Below are 27628 nucleotides of genomic sequence, written 5' to 3'. Positions count from 1 at the left end.
TGAATGCACTTACATTTCTAACAACTAAATGTTTAAGGGATAAAATGTGTAATTCAATACACATATTTTTACTTGTTCATATCGCTGTTATGATCGTGAAATTTTTCTTTTCATCAATTCGAAATTTTCGGATACATTTCTCTGAATAACAAATAAATTGATACATCGAACGAAACTCAATGTTGTCATCAGCTGAAACAGGAACATACCGTTTTTTTCCTAAAAATTTTATTACTTTTTTATATGACCACTTTCAACGTATTTCACTTCCGACGAAAGCAATTTACGTTGCTAATTGTATATGGTATGTCTATTTCGGTTGTTAGAAGGGAGCACTTTCATGCATTTCAAGTACTTTATGTCTTTGCCATGTTTATATATTGAAGTGTTTTCTCTGTTGCATTTTGTCTAATTTATGTGTCCTTTTTACACATAGTTACATAGTTACATAGTTACATAGTTTTACACATGGACCAACATGTAAATCTTGTTCAATGGACCACTAAGGCTGGTATTTAATATAAATGAAATTTGTATTTTTTTGGTATATATTGAAATTTCACTTCTGCCGGTTCATTTATAGTGTTGAAGAAAATGGTTTTCCTCGTCTTCAATCACTTTACTAACTGCCATTCATCTGTTGTCGACAACAACCTATATTCTTTTATATATCAAAACGTATGATAAGACTAATGAAGTAAAAGATTGGTAAAGGAAGAACTCCTGAATGGTGCAAGTAAAGACAAAAAATAAACAGAAATGAAGACTTTACACAAATGAAGTAGTAGATTTGTCTGCCGTTTCTAAAATATAAGGGCTTAAAGCACCTAGATTTTTTTTGTAATTCTTCAGTCAATACGAAAATAAAAAAAAATGTCAAACGGAATCAGAATCACGTTACAATTTGGTCCATTTCACCAACAATTCCAATTGTATTTTGCTTTTATGTGTCCCTTTTAAAATTTACTGAGTCACGATCAACGGATGAGTCACATCCCACTGACGAGAAATAAATTCTTGGTAGAAAACCAAATTTCATACAAAGTTACGCGAGTTTCAATGTAATGAGTAACTGATATAATTGCTTGATATTGAGCAACACTTTTGACGATAAAAAATCACGGTAAACTTTACCTTTGCATTTGTCCCGTGACTAATTCGTTGTTCTGGTAATGTAATTTCGCAATTGAGTCAGAATTTTTCGAAGAAAATCTAAAATTATTTAAAGAAATTTATTCATGAATAGCAGGCAAAACGAAAGTGAAAATTTTTGATGGGAATTTTCCGGAACTAGAAAGATACGTTTCGCGGGACCTACTACATCGTCTAACATATTCGACCTAAATTGCATCATACAGGTAAAAGTCCATAGCAGATTTTACAATAAATAAATTTTATATCTTATGTTGATAAGCCATTGCCATTCCGTATGCAATACCACGTGCTTTTTTTTCTCAATCGAAAATCATGTAACCGAGCGATTAAAGAATTTGGAAAATTTGTTTTTTGTAAACTTCGACATCCTTTTACCTTTTCAGTTTATTTCTCAAACATGAATGGACATGCATATTTTTACACTCACTCCCGGTAGGTAAAAGAGACCCGATTCTCACGGTCGATATGTTTCACATTTTTTTTTAAATATATATATTGCTTAAATACCTCGGCAGCATTTTATTTATTTTCCTTCTTGCAGAAACTAACACCCATACATCTATAGACACACATATATATATTCCAGGCATATGTTTGGCTTTTATGTATAACTTTTATTTAATAATATTACAAATTAATAAGCTCTAGTGGCTTTTGAGTTCTTTTTGATTCAATTATTTGCTGCATGGTATGCGATCATAACATGGGGCGTGCACCGCAGGTAAGTGTATTTTCTTACACAGGTAAGAAGCGAAAAAAATACACAAATGTGTATTGTTATATGTACATAAAGCCTACTCATATGAATTATATTTAACGCCTACTTTACATGCCTTATGGTTTTCGTGTATATATTAATTTCGATATGAGGGAAAACTATACATTAGGTTGAGTAGCTCCTCCTCATTCGTTTATTGTGTTACCGATTTGGTTTTTAAATATTTTTTTCTTCTTCGTTTTTTTTTTCTTTTTTGTATTGCTCGCTTCTACAATGTTATGTTTGTATTCAATATTTGTGTTCGTCGTCCGTCTGTATGGTCCAATATAGTCATAAAACCGTATGTAGAGAGGTATCTTTATGTACTGTTTTGCGGCCACGGTAGTTTCTTTTCCATTTCAATCACATGAAAATAACTTCTCTCTCATCAAGAAAAGGTAAAATAACAACGAGATTTCAGTTAAGCGACAGCATTGGGTCGGGTAACAATATTATTTACAAAAACGTAACGTCTTTTTTGTTGTTGTTGTGTGTCGATGTTTTGAAATATGTTGAATATTGGAAATTGTTTGTTCTGACGAAAGATATCTGTTTGAAAAGTGTAGAATTTGAATCTATCAGAAATCGGTGTTGCCTTAACGAAATGGATTTATATCGACGTAATCAATAAGATCTGCCATATTTTCTGTGTTTTGAAATTAAAACCGTTAGACAATGAATTTTCCGCTAAAAGTTTATCATAATTGAGATTAAGTGAAGAGGAGAAAACAAAAGTGTTAAAGATACAAATTGCAGAATGGATTGCACTGTTTTGAATATTGAACTGCATTGAAAAATGTTCGGTTATTGTTTTGAAACTGTTTGAACATTGAATCATCTAAGATCTAAAGCAAAATATTGTACGAAATTGATTACGGTTTAGTGTAGATCGCTGAATATAATAACTGTGTCGAAGAAAAACAAAAAAAAATAAAACAAAACCAAATCATCATCGATTGGGAAAGACGATCATTTAGTCAAAATGGATTTAACTGTACTGATATTCACTTATTTATTGGCTCTGTGCACATGCTTCGAAGCTGAAAGTAAACAGAAACCAGGACGGGGTCGAGGATCGATGTGGTGGTATGTAATTTCACACTCAAAAACGAAACGATTTCAATTTTATTATTCGATAAAGTGCATTCAAAGTATGATTGCTTCTTAATGATTTAATTACCAATTTGAGATTAGAATGTCTTTAATTGATGGTTGAACATAAAATTGAAGTATGGTTCGCTTTTAATTATGTTTATAAATACGCGTACACTACAGTCGTAAAATTATAACGAAAATATTTATGTACATACGAGAAAGGTGCGTACATCCTACCAAATAAACATTAAATTTTATTGACTTGAATTCGAGTCTCTGTGTATATATTTGACTGAAATAAACACACAATCTTTGTATTAATGTAATCATCCACATGTACTCATTATGATGATTGTATGTATAATACTAATGAGTTGGTTTACCCAATTTTTTACACAGAAAAACATAAATTTATTTGAATTTTTTTGAAATAGATCACATGTTTGTTTTGTCGACAAACACTATCAACAAACCCATTTGTTGCTAGTTTATTTAATTTGAAATTAATTAATTTGTTTGAAATCACACCTCTATTATGCAAACGTAAAGACAATTAGCAATACAACACTCAAAAAAGAAGAGAAGAGCAACAACAACAAAAAACTTTTGATTTTTTTTATGTTTCATAGCTCGCGCGTAAGGCGGCAAGATTTGTGTGTTTGGCTTATTTGTATTCCAAGCAGATATTGACCGTTGAGAGTTGCATGCAACAAGTTTGATATGGGCGAATTAAAATATTTAATGCCCATAGTTTTGTGTAACGTACAATTTTGCGTTGGATGGAGATGTGCGAAAGATGCTTTTAATGTTCGTAATATTTTATTGTACGTAGCGTTTTGGTGAGCATGTACGGTGTGAGTATATTGTACGTGATAATGATGATTATGTTAATGGTTTTCTTTTATTAATTTAATTGGCATGGAAACAATTTCATAAATGCGTTATTGCATGAGGTAATTGTCAGGATCTTGGTTATTTCTCGGTAAAAGATAGGTCAACGAATCATTTTTATTATGATGCAAGATCTTCGATTCTTTCTGCATATTAATTTTTTGCCTGAATTTGGTGCGCAGAATATTAAGCATTTCGTTTAAACGAACTCGAAGAGTTCTTAACACGAACTCACTAGAACTTTGTCATAACCTTGGTCATAACATACGGTTTAACAATTTCACATGGTACCTAAAAATGTCACCACATCTATCTCGTTCAGCTCACTCATTGCGAACTTATAATGGAAGTTAGGACTTTAGAAATGAAGAATGCTTCAAAAAGCGTGCCACATTGTGCAAATATTTCTATTCCAGCAGCGGGTGCAATAGTACATTTCGTACCTAAGACTAAAAGTCTTTTTTAGCGAGTGAGAAGTTTTTATACAAAGCCGTAGGTGAGATCTGGAATCGAATACGCTAAAAAAGTTTTTTAGTCCGTGGTATGAATAGTATTTTTGATATTGGATGGAGAAAAAGTGCGACGAAGTCCTAGGTATGAAAAAGTTATTTACCTGGACGATTGATGTTAGACAATTTCGTGAGATGTAGCCCGAACCAAGCGAAAGTGCTAGAAATCAATCGTCCAAGAGAAGTACATATGAAATATTAAGCATAGAGAGAGCTGACAATATTATGCATTGACAAGATTTCTTGACCTATAGACGGAAAGCGTAATCCATTACTTCCTCTTCTAAAAGATAGAGAATCTTGTACTTCATAAATTTTAACATAAATTGTCCTATCAAATAGAACGATTATTTCTGTTATCGTTATCGATGTCAAATGTTTGCCAATAAAGTTTAATCTGTGCTCTGCTTGAAGTAAGACGTATCGCATTTTAAGTTTTTACGTTCTCATTTGTTTCGCTTTATTCCTTCGTTCCACTCGTTCCATATGCATTTCTATGTGTTAAATATGTGGACCAAACAAATATTTACAAATATTTTGAACGTAAAAAGTTAAAATGCGATGCGTTTATCTCAGTCTTAATGAGTAGTACTGATTGAGTACTAGAAATCACTGCAATGTGCTTCTAATGAATCAATCGTATTCAATTCAATGACAAAAAACTGATTCTATCTTCTACCTTTCCTCTCCTCTTCACCTAAAGCGTATAACGACCAGTAAAAAGTAATTACATCTTTTTGTATACTTTAAATACAGTGTCAGCAAACGACGAATCGTTGATTGCATAAACAAAAAGAAATTGAAAATCCACATACTGTTATGGTAAATTAGTATGAAATTGCGAATGAAATCGGTCCCATCAGAAGAGAAACATCGCACACACGAGTAAAAAAGAGCTTTTAATTTGCAATTACATCGCATATAATACTGAATCATTTTGCTGGCTGGAATGACGAACAGAAGTTGTTTTTACCTTAATCATCAAAATAGCGATAATGCGTTTATCCAGCGTTAAATGTTTGATTCAATGGACGAAACTTTATTGGGTATAAATATACAATTTAACCAGAATATAAAAATGTCATGCTGCGTGTATACCACTTACAGCACACTTGGTAGAATTGCTTGTTGAAGCTAAGTTATTGTTCTCATTAAAAAAAAATTGTTGCTCAAATGCATTAAATTGAATCGATGGATCAATTCAGGCTCTAAAAATGGTTAAATATATCATGCACGGTACAAATAAACTGGGTAATTGATTAAATATGCTTGGTGAAACAGTGTCCTGCGTCTGTGTGGCTTGGTGCCAGACATCTTGCTGCACATGACAGTGAGTGGAAAAAAAGTCCCCAGCAAAATCGTACATTTTGATATAATTGACATAAAATTTTTTTGCTCGCAGTTTGGACTGTGTTAATCTGCATTTAATTTCACAAATCAAACGAATAAATCGTACGAAATCATACGAGGAAAGAAAAAAAAAATTAATAGAGAGTCTCGAACATAATTTCGTTATATTTATAATGAAAATTGCAAAATGTTGGCTCGTTTTTTTTTGTAGTGAAAAAGAATTTTTAATTTCCATCAACTTTTGGTGCACTGTGATGGTATGCGAGCAAAAAGAAAGAATTGAAAAACACCAATAACATTATATTACTCGATCGGTTGGATCGATAATCATTTACAATTTACAATCACCACTGATCAGTTATGCGAGACCGAGCTGATTAGTATTGCCAAAACGTTTCGATCTTACGCGTTTCGTTTAAGCGAAACGATGCGTGTTCACGATGCGTATGTGTCACGTTAAAGAATTTCTATGTTGTGTGGTTTTCGTTTTTATGATCTTAACCTGTGCTGGATGATTATTCTGCTTTTTATTGCTTTAAATATTTTTATTTTTCATTTATTTTTACCTTCGGTCTTTTTTTTTTTTAGTTTGTGTCTTTGCAGCACACAGTTTCCTGTTTTTGATTTAGTAACAAATTGAAACATAAATCCTTTAGCATTTTTCGTGTTTTGTTAAATGTTCGCTTTTTTGGTTAATAAATGATTTTGATCATCACGTACCAATGATCACTTTTTGTTTTAATTTTATGCCTTTCGTATAATCGCTTTTATTTACTGTCGCATTTTATGCCACACTATAAAACATAATAATGTCAGAATGACGAGCGTAAAAAAATCTATTTGATTTTTATTTTGCCTCCCGTTTGCAGATGTTCAGATATGAACTTTGATGTTTTTGGATTCGCTCGTGTCATAAAACATTCAGAGGCCATTCAGAGGCCATTCGACATTTTCAGAAAGCTTCAGGACAGTAAACCTTTTCGATACATTTGAAGTTATTTTTCTTCTTTCATAGATTCCTCAAAGAATCTATCAATTCCATGACTAATTTTTGTTTAAAAACAGATTCGATTTTTGTACAAATCCGCTCGAAATCGATTGTAACGTGAATGCACAGACATTGTCTGTCAGACATTTAAGCGTTATATGAGATAAACTCAACGATTTCAAGTTTAACTAAGGAAAATGTGCTGGGGACAAACGTGGGTCATTTTACAATCTTTCAATCTATTACTTCTATTGTTCAAAGTATCGCATAGTTTAATATGTACAATCGTAGACTTCATTTGTTTGTATACATCCATTTTTCTAAGGGAAGTCTAGGCGTTGCTAATTTTTATTGTTTCAACATTCTAATGAATATCTAAGTGTAGTTACAAAACAAATGGTATACCCGCAAGAAGATACACCGCTAGGTATAGTCACAGAAAGAGATGATAATTTTGTTAATTGCACTTTATAGGTTCTTTCGATGTGGATATTCTGCAGTTTATTGGCATGCTGTTAGTACGATGAAAATAAGTTACCAACAAGTAGCTAATTTGTTGTACAGCTTTCAACGCTGACAACATGATACAACATTATCGTATAGTTAGAAAAGCTGTACAATTTTTTTTAAGGTTTCTGTGTGTTGATGTCTTTCTTTGACAAATTTTCCATCTCCTTTAATACAAATATTCTTAACTTATCACAATGGATAAGAATTAACATGAATTGCTGACAATGAACATATCATTCAATTCGAGGATCTTTCAAACATTTTTGATTTTATCTAACTCCACCAATATAAGCTCTTACATTATCACCCCCCGAAATAAACATAGAAAATCAATTTGGTCATTGTACCAACCAGAAAAGCCATTCAATATTTAATTGTAACTAATTAATAACATTTCAATGCTAACGAAACCAATTGATGACAAAAGATTTACCTCGATTGAATCGGATGATAAATGACATTGATGAATTGATTTTTAATTTATTTCTGATGTGAACCAACTACCATAATAATCATTTTTCAATTTTTTTTTCTTATTTTCAAATAATTTAATCATATCGACTAATAATAATGAAAAAAAAAACGTTGTGTATGCATACATGGTTTATTGAAGGTATGTCAATACGCGAGGTATTGGTAGCAGAAATTTCTATTAATAGGAAACAAATATTTATGCGATGGAATGTAATCAATTTGTCGTTGTACAATGTTGTACAATTTTTTGAATAGCATATTATATTCTTGCTCTTCTCCTCCTGAAAGGTTATTTTATGCACCGATCTTAATTTAATGGTAAACGCAATAACAATTTTGTGATGGAACGTTTGATCGGAGTTATAGATGAATTAAAAACTCTTGCACAATTGCACAAAAAAAAAGTTGTTTGACAACTAAAGACAATTTAAGTTTAGGTTAGGGATTACTTACCAATGGCGAATCTGTGTCGTTTTGCCTGTAGATGTTTCTACGAATGAATTTTAAATTTAAAAACACCAATGACAAACCGAAAGAACGGTGCGACTTTATTTTGTGAATGAAAACCTATTCCATTCTTGAATATTTTGCAAATGTTTATTGCATGATAACGCCTCTCCCAATGCTTTTATGATGCCGATCGTAAACGTTACTCGTTACAATTTAGTAATAAGTAGAAATTCAAAAATTCAATGGAATTTTCTGCATCATGCTTTTAAAGTTTCAGAAAGCAACAGTATATTTATCACGTCTACTACTTCTTTTGATCTAACAATTTTCATAACATTGATGTGAAATCTTGTACCTCATTTATTTTAACAATGTTGCTATATAAGATTACAATAGTGAAAGCTTGTCGTTTATTTGTGGCATCGTTGTCGATAACATATGAATTGACTTGACTCTACTTTATTGTAAAGATTTAAAATTAACAAACAGACTCGCTATTCTAAACAAACTTCGATTATATGATTCTTCAGTAAGATTTAAACCAATTTGAAAATACGAACTAAATTCTTCACGTCATCTTTTCAGTAGCATAAATAATTTTCTCGAATATCCTATATGATTGCATGTAAATCTAAACTGGTTTCGAATTATCACCATTTCATTTTATTTTATGTTTTTAGAATAAATGCTATTTAATACCTACGTATATATTAAGTGAAAGATACTTTCAATCACGATATATATACGATTACACAGAATTTTTTTTTCTTCGTTTCTTTCGTTTTTTTTTTGTTCTACTGTAATAAAGATATAGATTTTACGATTAAATCGACGTTAAATTAAATACTAATTACCAGCAAACCAACAGGTATAATGCTATATAGTTAAATGTTGAGTGAATTTACTTATGTTCTACGCCAATAAATAAACGTAAACATGATAATGTATCGCACTTTATTTGAGAGTTTAATAACACAGCTGAATGAATTAAGAATCGGCGATGAGACGTAATGGTTGTACTGTGTGCACTACATGTATTTTCATTAACCTTTTATCTATGGTAGTTATCGAATCTGCCATTTGATTTGATCTTCAGCAGATTGAAACCGAATCTTTTACTTCATTTGTTTTAACAATAGGACGATGATAGAGACCATTGTTTGTTTTTGTCCATAAGCCGTTCGTAAAAGGTTAAGTTGGCAGATTGTACAGGATATTTGATGTCTGTTTCATCACTTACTCCGATATCATTACCGAAGCTTCTTTTTTATTGACCACAGGTACCTTTGAAAAGTAAACATTTTTTTAAATTTATCCCTTACAAAGTTGCTCTAGCGAAACGCGAGAAACTCATCGTGAAATTATTGTACAATTTCAAAGATATTTTCTACAAAAATAATGTTTATAACCAGATTCTGTTATGCATATATGTTTTCAGCATACATTAAAAAAAACAACCTAAAGATAAAGTCTATACCAGAATTGGCATCAATAAAAGAGGAAAAAAAAATTAATTCTATAAAATGCAGATAACTTTTTATGGTCAATCAGTAGCATTTACTAATTTATAAAGACGTTCGGAATCGATATATTTATATGGGAGTATTATCTCTGCATATTTCAGAAAAGAATGTCTTAATGAACTTAAGTGGTTCTTTTAACTGGTGTGGTTCTTGTGTGGCTACTAATTTCACCAATTTAAGGCATGTGGGTGTAATAATGTGAATCAATAATTTTGAGAATAATAAGTACGTGATTTCAAAGTCGTAGCAATTAATGTTCTAAAATATTGACTTATATTCCCTGGTACATTTTGCATGTTGGAACTGAGCTAATTTTGCACATCACATCATTATAAGCCCAAGTACGCATTTCCTCAGCATCGTCACCGTCTAAATGGATAACTGTAAACATATATTATGGAGAAGAAAATATCAATATTAAATATTTGCCCAGTTCGTTCATAAACAATTCTCTTTTTTCTCTTCATTCTTTGTTGAAAAACGTAAGAAAACAATCCGTTTGCTTATTCAAAAAATAAAAGTCTTTAATAATCCTAATAGAGTGAGTGGAGTGGCACACTGTCAATATTGACAAACCTGTCGGAATTGTTCTTTCTGAAAAGTGTTATACCATAATCTGAACAATACACCAAACATTAATCTGAACGTAACAGCATTTTCAGGCTATACATCGGAACGATACCATGAACATGTCGATGGTCGTTCGCTTTTTTTTATATGCATACATACGTTTCAAAAATTTGAAAACACCTGAGAAAAAATCATCTTGTGAATATTTACGTTTTTGTTTTCTCTGTTCTCCTTAAAGTCCATAGCTCACTTCCTGATTACATTTCTGTATACACTCCAAATACTTTGATAAACAAATAAAATCGTTTTTATGGCACATTAAGATGGGTGTTATATGTCATGCATTAAAAAACATCTACCAGGCGTTTTTTTTTAGGTTTAATAGTGTTTGGATAGTGAGAACACAATAATGCACGACAGATTTTCTTTTTCATTATTTTTTTGTTGTTGTCTAAATAGCCATGGGTATATCAAGTTGGTTCTTATATGTCCAAACAAATTCATTTTAAGGTATAATTTCTTCATTGGTAAAATTCTTTGTTTGGGTTTGTTTGGCTTTCGAGTTATTTTAAATATTTCTGTTTTATTTGTCAAGGTGATGGTTGAAGTGCGGGATAAACGAATATCTGACTTTTTCGATAAATAAAATCTTTTCCCTCTTTGTTTTATAATTTAAATAAATTTATTTTATTTTCTCCGTTTATTTGCACAGGGGCATTGCGAAAGTGGGCGAACCCAATAACATCTCACCGTTAACGTCAGGCATTATGTATATGGATCCGGCGATACATAAAACGTTGCGACGAAAGCAACGGCGTCTGGTCCGAGAGAATCCAGGTGTACTGTCCGCACTGGTCAAAGGTGCAAATTTAGCCATATCCGAATGTCAACATCAATTTCGGAATCGACGATGGAATTGTTCGACGAGAAATTTTTTGCTGGGCAAAAATTTATTCGGAAAGATTGTGGATAAAGGTGAGTGATTCGATTTGATATTAGAAATTTAAATGATTTATCGTCGGTATGACTAAGCTTTTTATGTATATATTTGAACGGTGTGTCATGTTAGTTGAAACAATTTCTCTACATTTTAATTTATGATCGGTGTATTATATATATAGTGACCCAGACTCAATGAATATCATGAATTTTAAATGAATATAACGAAGCATAAGCTTTCTCATGTGAGGTCTTATTTTATCCAATTTCGAACATTCCATAGAAGAGGTGACAAAGTTTTATTACCGAACACACTCTTCACTGGAAAACGATCGCATCATAATTAGTTTTGCAATTATTTTTTTTGTTGCTCTATTACACATAATTATTATCGTCAAACATAGAAAGAGCAATGGTATAATTGCCATTTACATCTTGCATAAAAATCTCACAAATTATCACCATTAATAGATGTAATTAACCAATAAATAATCTTGAATGAAATAAATATGTCCTGTTCCATTATCATGTCGTGTAATGTTTTCTTAATACACTCAGGTAATATCTCTGTTATAAAAAGCAATAAAATCTTCGTTCACAAATGAAGCAAAAGGAACGAAAAAAAAAAAAATTAAATCGAAAGAAAACATACAATATTCCATGTTGGATGTAAATAATTTATAGGAGCCTTGGTGGGCAGCCCGCTGTGCCGAACAACAATAACTGTCGACAGGTCTAGAAAAGGGGGCACCCCACATAGTTTGGTGAACTTATCGTTGCAACATGTAAGCAATGTTACGGATAGGTTTCTCTTCCACTCATTGAATGATTTTTTTTTGTTAAGAGTGAAAAATTGTACTCTATGCCCTGAATAATCGATGAAAAGTGAAGAATGAACAGAGAGAAAAAATGGTAACCTAAAATTATTAGCCATAAAAATAGTATAGGAAGCCATACAGGCGAAAGGAATTGAATGAAATCACTGTGTAAATGTGTGAAATGTATTCTCATGAGCTCAAAGTTATATTTCTTCTTGTGCAATAAATTTTGACTGCGAGAAGAAGAAGAAAAAAATGTGATACGCTTTAATAGGGTTCGAATAACTACATTATTGGCTTAATATTCTCCAATAAATGTCTAAGGTGATCATTCCTATGATGACGTGCAATATAAAATTTCGTTTCGTTCGTAAAATGGTCTTTTCTTGGGATAAGGTAATTTTTTATTGCGACACGGTGTGACGAGATTTACTGTTAAACCAATGAATTTTTTGTTGTCAGCTACTTTCAGTCATTGTTGTTGGAAGAATGGATAATAACGCTTCTTTCTGGGACAAGGGTTTTTCTTCCGTTTTGTCTACCGTTTCTATTTATTATTATTCTGAAGGTTGAGTTGCAATCAATTACTTCTTTTAAATTTAGAATTTTTACATAAAAAAAATGAGATGAACAGAGTAAATTCTAATTTCTCTTCAGTCATAAAAGAACAAAAAACAAATTACACCAACCCAAAACATACACAGACATCTTCCAACTATTTATTTATATAATTTCCAATGAAGATATCACCGTTTTCTCTAACGTTTGTAAGACAAATTAGCTGAAAATAATCTTTGCTTAGAACTTTATATTTCATTCTGTAAAGTTCTATGACTGCGCTGACGATTCAGAAAATTCTTCTTACCGAACATACAATGAAATCCATTGAACATCACATTACCATTTTTACCATAATTATAAACAGAATATTATTCAACAATTATCGTTCCACCAGTCACTCACCTAGATAATAAAGTACACATGTTCACAGTATAATTCAATTTATTTTATTTTTTTACTTTTACGACAAACCAAAGTTAGGTGACCGTTTATGCTCTTGTTATACCATTTAAATGGCATTGTATAAAAAAAAATTCCTGGCTACAATAAACACCACAGTCACACCAAGAAATATCTATAATTTTTATGAAGAAAGCTTTTGTGCTAATTGGTTGATTGCTGTGTGTAATAAATTTCAAACAATGCTATCTTTGTGGTAAGTTTTAAAGTTCAAGATTGAACGTATTAAAATGTGGTTGCACGCTTGTTGTGTTGTAGCGAATATAGTCATACTTACCGGTGTGAGACAATTCTATGAATTTATGTAGGTGGCATAAAAATTAATATTATTATGATGCGATTTGCGTCTCGTTTTCGTGACAATATGTGGTGTGCTCTGTAGACGAAGATGCTGAAGACAAAAAACAAACTCAAAAACTTGATATAAAGTTGTGGTTGCGTAGATTCATTGATAATCCTCTTGACAAAGGTTGGAACTTTTTTTTTTCATTAATAAAAAAACTGTCAATCTTATTACAGCCGCGTGATTTTAATAAACACGACAAATCCGAAATCATCGTCATCTTGACAATATTCCACAACTTACACACTTAAATGCATATTATATCTCCTTGTGTATTAATTCGTTTTTATTAAATAAATAATTTTTGTTTCGCTTCTCCTCTGGTTTAAGAGGCTACTCTTATCCATGAAGTATGCTGTTGTATCCGTTGAATTTTTGTAATATTTATTATAAGATTATCTTTTGTAGCGTAAATAATAAAAACGTACATCAAATTTCGACCTTAAGCTGATTATGAAAGTTATAGAGATGCTGTCTGTATTGAACAGTTTTACAAAATGTGATTCTTTATGAGCATTTTAATTATACTTTAATCGCTTTAAAGGAATCGATACGTTAGATGAAGTTTATTTATACATTCAACGTGTATAGCGGGCAGATATGTTTAGGGTTTCTTTATCTTAAACCTTTCGGAAGAAGGAGGAAAAAAACAGAAAAGCTGAACTACTTGAAATTGCTCTTTTCGAGTTAAGATAATACAGACATTAATGCTATAAAAAGCGTGTGATGATGAGCGCTTAATTTGTTTTCCTTTTTTGATCACAAGCGCATAAAATACAGCGCAAGTAAAATCTTTTGGATTCGTTGGAGCAAGTTCTTGTTGTTGCGCATTGCAAACTTTGCAAGACGATATATGTTTTATACTATTGGTCTGTTATCTTCTAAGGGGGGTTAGACGAAAGCGTGCGCTCCATACATTTTCAAAAACATATTCATACATTTTTTCATACGAGGGGGAGGACGGGGTCTGAAACTTGTCGTGCGCACTCAATGGATAACCGCTTAAACTTAACCTTATGTTCTATTTTATAGCAGAACATTTGATTTAAAAAATTAAAATATTTCACTGACGTGATACTTTAAACAATAGAAGTAATAGATTCGTTGATTGGATCGCGTTTGTAATTTGCAAATCGTTAACATGTTATTCGCAGCTTTTGAATACGTGGTATAGAAGATACAGATGAGATAGAGATGTCGTCTTTAACCGACAATGAAGAATTTAACTAGATACTGAGTTAGAAGTAAAAGCATGGAATGGCTACGCGCGAATCAAATAAAGTTGTATATTCACAACGAATTCATCGCATTATACATTGGTTTAGCTACTGTAAATTAATGTACTCTTGATCAAAAAACTGTAACATAAAACTGAAAATAAAAACCACACATTGAATAATGTAAGACAAGTTCTTAGATTTTACAACGAAAAGCCCGTGCCACGATGTGAAGAAGTTGTTTTTACTAACCGTTACGGTACATAGTTTTAAAACCGATACATAATATGCCGACGGTTTTATCATAAATACCAATCAATAAAAATTTCTAAATCAATATTCACAACACAAACCATTTTTTACTTAGTTTAAAAATCATTTATTTAACATCATTGCGCGGTGACAAATGACATCAATGAATCTGTCAACTATTTAATTTATTTTAACATTTTACATTGTGTACCACTATGTGTAAATCTGTGTACATATTTTGACTAATGATTGCACAAAACAAACTGTTGAACTCGATCTCGATACATGAACTTTTTTTTCGGATGGGGATTCAAACCGTACGAAACAACAGATATATATATGAAACATCTACACTCAATTATATACCGAGCAATAAAAAAAGAAACTTACAATAATGCCAAAGGCTTAAGAAAATCATTATGATTTCTGGGAATTTAGACAATACGTACTCACAATTTTTTTTTTCGAGGTTTGTGTTGCTGTTGTGGTTGAAGATAAGATGCTCTATTATATGGCTAGAGAAAATAACACTTATTTGAATTATGTGTATCAATGTTGAAATATCTACAATTTTGTTATATTGTCAAAGCTAAAAAAATGTCGTTAAACATTAAAACTGTTTACTTTCGGAACTTGTTTTGATTTGATTTTACAAATATTGGAGTGGCATCTCGAAAAAATGTCTTTCTTTAACATTTTGTTTGAAAATTAGATTGTAGCGTGACGAGTTGAAATTTGTATTCGTTTTTCTTCAGCTTAAATATTTCAACATGTAGAGGTCCTCGATCTCGAGCTTTTCAAAATCCTCTTCCCTACATATTTTCCAAATGTTTTCTTAATTAAAACTATTGAAAAATTCGATAAATTGGCCATGAAAATGAAATTCTATTCAACCCTATTAATTGGTCTGTTCAACAGACTCTGTTAAGACTGGAAAACTATACACACTACCAATAGACCGGCAAAACATTAGTATTCCATTCATATACTGATTCAGTCCATTCACTTTGCTCGCCACAATAATACGAATTCCCCTTCTGAAGAATGCAATCCTTTTGTGAAAGGATTTCAAATAATTTTTGGTTGAATGAATCATGCTGAGCTAATTACTAATTCCAATTTCCATGATTTACGTTTTCTGTTGTGTGTATCATACGTATTTACCCATGCAATATCCAATAATAAATAATTTCTTGTCTACGGATTTCCGGTATTATTTGTAATATTAGACTTTGAGTTATGTTGTGTTGTGTGTTCTTACCTTTTAATTAAATTGGAAGAGGAACAGACTCGTTTTCGTTTTGGTAGTGACGTTATTAGAATTCATAGAATTTTTTACATTTTAACCGAGAAAAAAGGAACCGATAAATTAGGCATAATATGAAGGCGTGACGAATTACATTTATTATTATTTTTCCTCGATATATACACCTTAAGTGAATTGAATCAGAAAAATTTTTATAAATGAAAATGAGATGATGGATATTTGGCATGCAAATTTCATTCATCTAAATTTACATCAATTCTGAAATGTTAAATAAATTGTTTGGGCATTTTTGTTCCCATTATAGCTGGAACTTACAAAAGATCATTCTCATCATTCACAATAATGCGCTGGTTATTTTCAAAACTATTCAATCAGTTTTTGAGTAGCTATTCGCATTGTTGCTATTGTACGACCAAGACATGATATTTTGCAGAAAAAATCTCTCTATCTTTACGGACTGTGTAATACACAGTGTGTATACAGTCGATGGGTTTTCTTATTCATAAAAATCACACAATGTCTAAGAAGAATAATTTCAGATTCTTCTTTCCTACTTTTTTTTTGCACAAATTTGTTTTGGATGACCTCAATTGAAAGGTGCTCATATCGTTTTTGTAAGGAGATTATTTTTGTTTGTTGATTTTTTTTACTTCATTTCAGTTATAGTTCGTATTTTAGCTATTATATCGGATGAATATTTTTGTTTGGAAAAGGAAGTGCACATTTGAAACGGATCCGTTGTTAAATACACATATCAATTTATTGTGAAAAAATTATTAAAAGAAAAATTGAATTGTTATGATGCACAAAAAATAACTTTGATTCTGCACCTTTCATCAACTGTGAAATTATTGGGATATTGCAGTCGCTGTTACAGTAACAAATGTGCGGTACAAACTTGATATAGCTGTTTTTCTTAGATATTCTTTTCAAAAACGAAGGACACGCATTGTCGTAATAAAATCAATAAATCTTTTACTTCGCATAATTCCGGATCTTTTACTTCATGAATGAATGAATTGCTTTAGCTATACATAAAATAGCACAGGTCAATTCTCATTGTTTATTTTTGTGGTCGTTGTCAACAGTAAATGAGTAGCAGTTTCTAAAAAAAAATCCATTATCCACACTTCTTTTAACTATAAATTTTGTGGAGTAAGTTGTATTTATGTTATTCAGTGAATTCATACGACAGTTCTCAATTTGAACCATAAGAATCACAATCAAATTACCCTTTCAAAACTACTAAGATAACCTATAAACATCTCGGTTAATTGACCTTCTAGCTGGCTTAATCCTCCAATATTAACAGCGTTAAAATGGAATTTATCATACGAAGCACGAAAAAAAAACTGAACTCAAATCCGAAAAATTAATTTTGCTGTCAAGTTTTCTAGACTAAGTATTTCTACATGAAAACATTTTTCTCTTACACCAAACAAAGACATAAACTCGTGCAAAGAACGCAGAAGAATTTCAAGGTAAAATAGCTTTTGATATTGAAAAAAAACGACATTAAGAATAAGTTGGTAAGTGCAGCAAGACACAAAACGCCATCCTCTCTGGACAATGTATATGGTTCATTTTTCTCCAATCTGGATGTGTTCAGAAGTGGAACAACTCATAAATTTTATTGTAAATTAACAAAATGATGAATTATCGTGACTTTACGAAGAAGAAATATTTAATTCTTTCAGTCTTTTCGCACTGACAATAAGCAATCGATCCTTTTCATAACTCTATAAAGGTGTCTCTATATTTACTTACGGTAAACGATTTATTATAATCAAACATAACAATCACGCATACGAAAGGCTTCATGACCTTTTAATATAATTTTTTTTTAATAATAGGGCAGGATTGCCTAAGCCTGTTTTATGAATCTTTTTTTACCTTTCATAATCTTGTTTTGTTTTAAGTTTCACATAGTGTTTAATATCAAATCTTGTACTTCGTTAGTTTAACTATAAGTTTTGCTATATATAAATGAACATTGGCCAGATCATCGTCAATTTTTGTAATCGTTTTCGACATCAGATGACTAACAGTTTCTAGAAGATTTAGTCAATGAGTAAACGAATCGTTTAAAACGATATAAGAAGCACGATTTATTAAATTACAAACGATTTATTGAAGTACTAAAAAATGAAATTTTAGAATTTTACCTTTTTTAATTATCTCTTGCAAGGTCATTGTGGTCAGCCAAATGACTTTTGCCTTTTTCCATCGGATTTATTTTTTAAGTAACCGTTCACGTCTCTTATGGCGATGTAATAGACACTACCTCGGGCGGCATTTAACTACATCCATGTTTGACATATTTTAATCATGACATTTCTAATTAAATTACTTTATTTTTCGCTGAAGCACACACACAAAATTCAAACGCATAAAGCGCAATTGGGTGCAATAAAATCTTTATGGTGATATCGAAAATATTTTCCCAGTAAAAGACGGTCATACCAAGCGTGCAATAAATTTTCGTATGCGAGGTAATACATTAATCGAACTGATATTTGTCAATTAAATTCAACTTAACAAACATTTATATTGGATATAATGCATAATACACAACATATAATATAATATATGTGTACGACACCATACATAAAAGAGACTACTTGCTTTTAGTGAAAGTCCTATTTTATTTATGTAATTTATTTAATCACTTTGACATCTGAATACTTATTGTGGTGCATTGCATGGAAAATGTATAATTAAATAATTTATTGAAGCGCAGACTAATTTATTGAATGTTGAGATGTTGTCACATAGAGATTATAATATGTGCGCATCGAACGGTGTGTATTGTGTCTTTGTTGGAGCAACCTGCGTAGTTGCATTCAAAGTCATATATAGCTAAAAATCATTGAACAAGGTGAGAAGTGTTATCTTTTTTATCTTGACTCTAAGCAAATGTCTAAAATATAACACTGATAACACTGATAATGTCAGTCTTTATTCTATTCACTTCACAGTTTCGTAACCCTTGTTTACTTAGAAATGTTAGGAATTGTAAATGCCAAAAATCCACTAGAAATTAACAAAAATGTTGGCATAAGAAACGTCCAAGAACAATAATTGTTTATCATCATTCCGATAACAACTGAACCGACTGTACTACCAAGTCTTCCAACCATCAGTGAAATACAGATTGCCATCGCTCTGAAAAAAAAAGACTTTGTGAATAAAGTCTCTACAAACGAAAAGCATAACACTAGCCGAGTTCGCGGTCGACTAACCATATCTAAGACATTGGAATTTGATTACTATAAAAAAGTTTAAGCTTACCTCATCGACGTTGGAAAGAGTTCAACGGTTGAGGCATTGATAAGGCCAATCGAAAGCCCAGCTGCAATCAAAGTCATATACAAATAAGATGAAATAGCAGGAACGTTAACGAAGATCAAAGATAGGGCTGCAAGGCCAGTAGTCCAAACGGTTAATAGGATCAAGATCAATTTTCCGGTTTTATTGATTACCAGCGAAATGATGCCGTAAGATATTATATACAACGCAGCTATTTCGTAAATATGCAAAAATGTGCTGATTTCCAGCTTTTGTAAACACTCTCCACTGCTTTGATTTTGATGCATAAGCGTTGATGATGTAAATACCTCACAAACTGTTGCAGGCTCATTTGATGCTTGGGACCACAGGCTCAGTTTGTTTAAAATTTCTGGTAGAAATGTCCAAAAACTATTTGTTGCATTACAAACAGCGAACTGAATGTAACATGCGGTTAAAATATTCTTTAAATTTGAGCCCTTGAACAGCGGTACAGACTGTGACCACATAAAGTGGAAAAATCCTTCTGATTTACTCTTCAGACTCTCATTAAATTCATCGTTTTTTTCGATTGTTTTCACATTGAAGCTTTCAACTGATTGTCCAGTGTTCATTTGGTACATTCGTTGCATAATTGCTAGTGTTCCGTCGATAGACCCTTGTGAAAATGTAAATTTTGGAGATTCGGGTAGTACGAAAATTAAAACTAGCGCCCCGCACAAACTCGGAATACCACAAATGATGAGATATAAGCGCCAAGGTTTGAATGTTACATGTAAAATATCGATGTCGAAACTCCATTCTCGGTTGATCGTTAATAATGCAAACGTCGGAAGCAATAGGGCCATCACGGAGTACAGCATGAAAGCTAGAGAATGATTGTCGCATTATAACTCGGTCTCGAAGCACATGAGTGTTATCCTTACTAGTCATTAAAACTCGTGCTCGGTTTTTGTTATCATGAAATTCACCCAAGTAAGCAACGGTAGTAGATGAAGTGCAGGTTATACTAAAACAAAAAACATTACAATGTGGTGGTGTTACTCCATAGAAAAATTGTATTCTACTTTACAAACAACCATTGACGAATCGCAGAAATACCAGTAACCAAAAACTGTTCGCCAAACTAGAAAGAACCGTGCTTATAAACGCAACTAGCAGTGACGGTATTAACGTCGATCTTCTTCCCTTTGTGTCTGCCAAGAAGCCCCACAGATGCGACGATAGAATTACACCAAGATAACCGACGGAACTGAGAATTCCTTTGTCCGTTGATGACATGTCCAGATCACATTGAGCCAGTGGTAGAATAAAATTAACACACGTGAGCTCAATAAATGCACATGCCATCACACCACCTGAGAGTGCAATAAGGATGTAATTAAATTTACCAAATTTACATCTCTTTATCGCCTCATCAAAATTCACACAGTCAGCGTTTGAATTCATCTTGCTTTCGTTACTTCATTTGAGATCAACCGATGATGATAAACTGTTTTCTTGAGTAACCGAACTGTTGTAGTGCACCTAAAATTTCTTGCTACAGTAAACAATAATGATCTAAGCAGATAAGGTTACATTTATCACTAGACTAGCATTATATGAAGATTTTTTAAAGAAAATATTTGCTGATCAGAAAGTTCGTCTGATGGCTGAAAAGTACTGCATCAGATGCAGAGCTTTATTGTTTTGGGAATCTAAGCAATAATTTTGCGTTCAGTATGCAGTTGCATTCAAATTTATTTTATTGGTCCACCCAAACATTTGAAACAGGTTACGTTTGATAGGGCACACTAACTTCCGAATTATAAACATTCAAATCATCGGTGTCTGCAAACTCTGCCCGTATCTAAGAGCTAACATTAAATCAAATAAAAAGTTTTATTGCAACGCAACACACAACCAAATTGTCAAATCGCTTTCATGAAGTATAATTAAACTGTGACATAAAAAAACATATTTCTCAATCTTCAAAAGATAAAAATCTATCTCTCCGTTTTTGCTGCTGAAATCTAAAAAGATTTTATATTTGTGATGTGCAGCTCAGCTTAAAGATTTTTTTTATTTATTTAAAACGTAAATCGTACGTGAGGTTTTTTCTTCTGATTTTTTTTCTTGTATGTTCTGTTCGGTTCAAATTGTAATAGAAAATGAACCGTAGAAATGGATACAAATTTGATTTTAGGATCGCATTATGCAACACTAGACATCTCGGCACCATTTATCTTTTCATAATTTTGTTATTTTTTTATTATTTTTTACTTTATCAATTTCGGATCAAGGACTCATATTCCCTTTCCTTACATAATTCTAGGTTGTCGAGAAACAGCATTTATCTACGCAATAACAAGTGCAGCCGTCACACATTCGATAGCCCGTGCTTGCAGCGAAGGTTCTATTGAGTCTTGTACATGCGATTACAGCCATCATTCGCGATTACCACAGCCGAATAGTATGGGTGTTGTGGCCGGTGTACGAGATTGGGAGTGGGGTGGCTGTTCGGACAATATTGGCTTTGGCTTTAAGTTTTCGCGAGATTTTGTGGATACTGGTGAACGAGGTCGGAATTTACGAGAGAAAATGAATCTACATAACAATGAAGCTGGAAGAGCGGTAAGTGTTTTGATTTGTTTTTTTTTTTCATTTCTGTTACTTTTTTCATTGTTAAGTCAATTGTTCGCTGGAGGCAAGAATAACAGCGAACGTTGAGTTGGTACTTCCGAGTTACCAACGAGTGTTCGTCACTTCTTTTGATCTATGAACTTTGTGTTGATTGACACATCTTGTACTTCAATAGTTCTATCATACAATTTGTTATTATAAAAGAACAAAATGACAGAGCCCGTTGCTGTTTCTTGTCATCGGTGTCGATGATAGATTTCATAGCCAATTCACTTTACTCCATCTTCTCCACATAAAAGTCGAAATTTCACTTGCTAATCCAACTCACCAACGAGTCGTTATCGAAAGGAAAAAAAGTAATTTCCCACGAACAATTAAACACATTTTTTAAACTCATGTTGATGAAGTGGGTGTACTTGTGCCGTATCAATTCATTGCATGTACACTTACGAATAAAAACCATTTAATATGCAACATTTAACCATTTTATTGATTATTCATTAACATACATTTAAGACAGCGCACACGAAAAAAAAATGTTGAAAAAGTTCAAGTGTGTGGCTTTTGCCTGGTTTTCTTCGTTTTTTTTTATTTTTTTTTTCTGTAAGCAAATCAAAGCCAAAGAGAGAGATATTGAAGGTATGGGTTGCCACACAGATCGTTGAAAATTTTGCGTCAAACTTGTTTTGCAACCATATATTAAATTGTTGACAGCTGATAAAAGTATAATAAAATCATTTTTTAATTTATAAATATTATAAATTTGTTGTGGTGAACGTAATTAAGTGACACATATGAGTTTTTATTATTAATGATCTTCGAAGTATCTTTTTTTCCTTATATATATTTCCAAAGTCCACTGAAAATGGAATGTGTTTTATATTTTCCATCATTTGTGCAGAGATATACACATTCGATGGATTCTTAATATTGTTGGTTTATTTTATATGATTTTTTTTTGTGCGTGGCTGTGTGTTTTTAATGATGGGTTCGAATGAAGAAGCGATTTCTGAAACAACTTGAATAATAAAACAAATTATTTATTGCCAAAATCAATGTTTCGTGAATTTTTTAACAAATTAATTAGTTTGATTTCGGTTTTCGAACCCGTGTGTTGTTATATGTATACACATCTACACATCTATATTATGTGGAGCTTTCATGTTGTCTCGATTTCTTTTTCACATCTTGTTTTATTTATTTGATCCGTTACGAATTTGGGATACAGATCGATAACATTGATAATTAGTTCACTGGGCATTAAGATTCAACTGGAAAAAAATTTGTACAAATTTAAATCGATCGATCAATTTAAAATCATCTTCGGAAACGTTTTTTCATCGTTACTTGCAGCAGGGGAATTTTGGCTTTGTAGTAGATTTCATTCAACGTTATTTTGTGACTTTTTAAGGACTAGATGTGTATAATGTCTCACTTGAACGAGTACAATATACTTCGTAAAGGAGAGTGTAATTACAACTTGACAAAGAAATGCTTTGGTGAGGTAGATCTTTACCTTTTCATGTCAGTCCTATGACAAAGAGGCCTGTCTACTGTCTCTTATTGAGCTCAAAAAAACACTTCAATGGATGTTTCAACCCATTAATCGATTATTTATAGAAGCACGTTAATGGCACCCTAGCTGAACGATTCCTTGCGGCCTCGACACAGTTATTCGAAACCTTTAATTAAAGTTGCATATTTGTTGAGCGTAATTGCCAACTAAATGAACAAATTTAGAAAAATAAACCAGAAATCAGCATAGTGAAAGCGAGATAGTCTCGTTTCATATCTTAAAAGTGTTCGCTGCTCTACGTTTACATAATTTAATATTAATCCATTCTGTATTTAATGGCATCTCAAGATGAATATGAAAACATTATCCAATGCATTTCAATTTCAGGGACAATTTATCTTCATTATAAAATTAACGGTCCGTTTAATTATAATAACAATTATCACTAATTCACGTTAAACACATGTAACGCTTGTGGAAGAGTCAATTAATATTAACAAAGTTTTTTTTTGTTGCTGTTGTTGTTGCGCTATTATATCACCGTTGTAAATTGAAATGCCTCCATCAGAATTAATTTAATTTCCTTTCTTTCTTTTTTGTTAAATAATTTCCCTGTCTTTGTAATAAAGCGGGGCTATTCTCGAATCGTTTGTAATGTTAATAAATTTGTCGATTATTATGAGCACTTCCATTAACTTTCGTATAAATTTGATTTAATTATCAAAATTTTATTTTTTCTTAAATTATTCAATTTTATGACATGGATGGCTTGGTGAAAAACGAAAAAGGGTAAATATAGAGAAGAAAAGGGTTACAACCTTCCCGAATGATTTACATATACTCTGGCGGACTGATTCTCAGCAATTGATGCTCTTAATTGATTTACATCAACACAAACATTTTTTTTTTGATTTGTTAAGCCAAGGGTTCTTTATTACTCTTGCAGCATTTGAATTCTCAAAAGTCTTGCCTCTGGAACTCCGAGCAGTATTAAATATATAATATCAAACAATCGTCCCCTTATTGCCATGATTAGACTTTGAATAATGATTGATTTCCTTTTATTTACAGCACGTCCAAGCTGAAATGCGTCAAGAGTGTAAATGTCATGGGATGTCTGGGTCGTGTACGGTTAAAACGTGCTGGATGCGATTACCAACATTTCGCATTGTTGGCGATAATCTGAAAGATCGTTTCGACGGTGCCTCGCGAGTTATGGTCAGCAATAGCTTACGTGGAGGCAATAGCGAAAATTCGATACAACATCACAATAGTGCATCAAATTCGCTGAATGTAGCGTCTAGTTCGAATAGCATATCAAGCAATTCAGTGAGAGCACGAGGATTGCATAACAAGAAAAATAATAGGTGAGTGTTAGCTCAAATGCTAATTAAATTCCTAATTTAAAGAGTTTATCCTTTTGAACTTACAACAGATTGTAATTAGAGTCGTAATCAAAGTCGTTGAAAATACTATCAATTTTATCATCGAATCTAATCATTTCTTTTTTTCCCCGGAACAGATACCACTTTCAACTCAAACCATACAATCCAGAACATAAGCCACCGAGTGGTAAGGATCTCGTCTATCTGGAACCATCGCCGAACTTCTGTACGCGAAGTACACGAATGGGCATCCAGGGCACGTATGGTCGCCAATGTAATGATACATCGATTGGTGTCGATGGCTGTGATCTAATGTGTTGCGGACGAGGTTATCGGACACATGAAGTGAAAGTGGTGGAACGGTGTGCGTGCACGTTCCATTGGTGTTGTGAAGTAAAGTGTAAATTGTGTCAAATCCAAAAAACTATCCACACTTGTCTGTAGATTCAATTTTTTGTGGTTTAGGATTTTTATTTTCAAATTTTAGGATTTTCTTTTTCCAATTTTGTTTTTTAAATTTGTTTAGAAGAAAAACGAGTGTAAATAAAAAGAAAACAAAAAAAAAGTTCTCTAATTAAATTATAAAATGTTTTATGCACAAAGACACCAAATATAACAATTGTAATTCTTAATAATTTATGATTTTAAATTCAACATAATTTTATAATCTTAAGAGTCGAAAAAACGAACAGTTTAAAGATTTAATCAGACAAAAAAATCAGTAAAATCGGTGGAATAAACTCGCTGGTGCAAAATACGGTCTCTTTTTGTGTGGATCTGTGGATCTTGCAAGCAATGTTGTTTGAAAATACGATCATTGTTAAGCTTTCACTGATGGCAAGCGTATCAAAGGTAGTAATCGAATCTATTACTTTGGTCTAAGTACTTTTAACAGATTGAAATAAAATCTTTTACTTCATTTGTTTTAACGAACACTTTTCTGGAGCTGGAGTTAAGGAACTAATTATTTCTGACTTTATTGTCTATCGACAACAGATGGTATGGCAGTCCGTAAAACGTGCATTAAAGGTTTGACATTTCAACAGGCCACTTCTTTATTAAAACTAATAATATTAGATTAGAATTTCATCCGTTCACAAAAAAAAACTATTGAATTATAACTTTCAGCAAATTCATTCCAATTTCCATATACGTGGCGCAATATTAATGATGCATACAATGCTGGAAGTTATAATCCATTCGTTGTATTTTGTATACAAAATAATTTTAAAGCGAGTGAAATCAGGAGAAACCGAAAATTGATTACTGTTTGTATTTTTTATTAAATGCCGGTTAACCATTTAGACGTCGACACCGACGACAAAAATAATCAGTTAGATCTGACAAGTGTCTCATTTATAAATGAAAGTGTATGTTAAAAGTAACGAAGTAAAAGATTCAGGTATAGTGTAGTTGAAACGAAAGAATGAACGAATTTAGTATTTACAGCATAATACATGTGCCGTTTGTAAGAGGTTAAATAACTTCAAACTTCCTGAATTTTGGTGAACTTTTTTTTAGTGTAACGATATCATTTATGGAAAAGTGTCGAAAATTTGATGTAAATTTTAAATTTCATATAAATTTCCTTCCGCCTTCTTTTTCTAAGTCCACTTAGAATCACAAAACTGCGTCATACTTTGCACCAGCGTTGCATATAGAATGTAATGTAACATATTGACAGTATTATTAACAAACCCAGTTTTAAAAATTCTCCGTTTTTCCTTATTAATTTCACTGTACAGAGTTTTACTTATGGTTAAGACATAATTTTAAACAAATGAATTTTAATATAAAATACCTAAGTTGATATTTATTCAACGAAGACTGATAATATGTAAATGATTGTGTAACTGATAATAGAATTAACGGAAAAAACATTAAAGAAGGAAAAATATTAGAAAACGGAAAAAAATTGCAACTAAAACTTCCATGTTTAGACAAATAAAAAGAGCAGAAAAACAAAATATTTTTTTATAAAAAAAGCCTTTGACGTAAATAATATCTGTAAAAAACGAATAAAAGTTAAATTAAGTGAAAAAATATTTATTTAAAATGAACAGAAATATTTAGGAAACTTGTGGATATTTGTAAATAGATCTTAGAATTTGATTGTAAGAATTTATCGAGCATTTATAAAAAAAACGTTGAAGAATTAAACAAAAAAACTAAAAAAATAAATTATCGTAAAAGAATTTTAATTGTAATTGCCCACTTATAAACGAGATAAAAAATAATTAATGAAAAATTGTACGCAAAATGTTTCTGTTAAGCGAGAATTTTGTTAAATTAAAGCAATGATAAAAAAAATCAGCACAACCCATACACACACTCAATGATGTCAGGTATTTTTAGAACCATAAACGTACTTTGAATATATTCATGTTTGGTCGATTAATAAAAAAAGTCTTTGCCTCCGCACAACGAAGTAAGAAAAAAAATCATTTAAACGAAAATAATAAATTTTGTAATGTAAAATATGATTTTTGTCTTTCAATTTTCTATTCCTGCTAACCTTGAAGACGACATCTCCCATCGGATGAAAAATGGTAACAAAAAGGATTCGGATATGAGGAAGATCAACTGTGGCCTGGTTAGTAGGTAACAAATATTTTCAGGTGTTAATTGATTGCACCATGGTTGTATATTTGTTCATCCAAATGAAATTACCGTCGGTATAGCATACTAA

The 27628-nt window shown here is 31.8% G+C and overlaps 2 protein-coding genes across 2 annotated transcripts; one reads left to right on the top strand and one right to left on the bottom strand.

Moving 5' to 3' along the window:
• The first annotated feature begins 2322 nt into the window (after positions 1 to 2322).
• LOC119075601 (protein wingless) lies at positions 2323 to 27422 on the top strand. The gene is made up of 5 exons (XM_037182070.1): positions 2323 to 2998; positions 10985 to 11247; positions 21731 to 22029; positions 24626 to 24921; positions 25077 to 27422. Exons 1-5 carry the CDS (start codon positions 2895 to 2897, stop codon positions 25381 to 25383), a joined length of 1269 nt encoding a protein of 422 aa, XP_037037965.1. The 5' UTR covers positions 2323 to 2894; the 3' UTR covers positions 25384 to 27422.
• LOC119075600 (synaptic vesicle glycoprotein 2A-like) lies at positions 18364 to 20917 on the bottom strand. Its single transcript, XM_037182069.1, has 4 exons — positions 20489 to 20917; positions 20343 to 20425; positions 19420 to 20284; positions 18364 to 19293 (listed from the first exon to the last, which is right to left on the bottom strand). The coding sequence occupies exons 1-4, from the start codon at positions 20863 to 20865 to the stop codon at positions 19122 to 19124; spliced, it is 1497 nt and encodes a 498-aa protein (XP_037037964.1). The 5' UTR covers positions 20866 to 20917; the 3' UTR covers positions 18364 to 19121.
• Positions 27423 to 27628: the final 206 nt, after the last annotated feature.

This window comes from Bradysia coprophila, unplaced genomic scaffold, assembly GCF_014529535.1.
Source record: "Bradysia coprophila strain Holo2 unplaced genomic scaffold, BU_Bcop_v1 contig_232, whole genome shotgun sequence".
Classification (NCBI taxonomy): domain Eukaryota; kingdom Metazoa; phylum Arthropoda; class Insecta; order Diptera; family Sciaridae; genus Bradysia; species Bradysia coprophila.
Note: the sequence above shows the minus strand (reverse complement) of the source record. Positions and strands in the feature narration are given on the sequence as shown.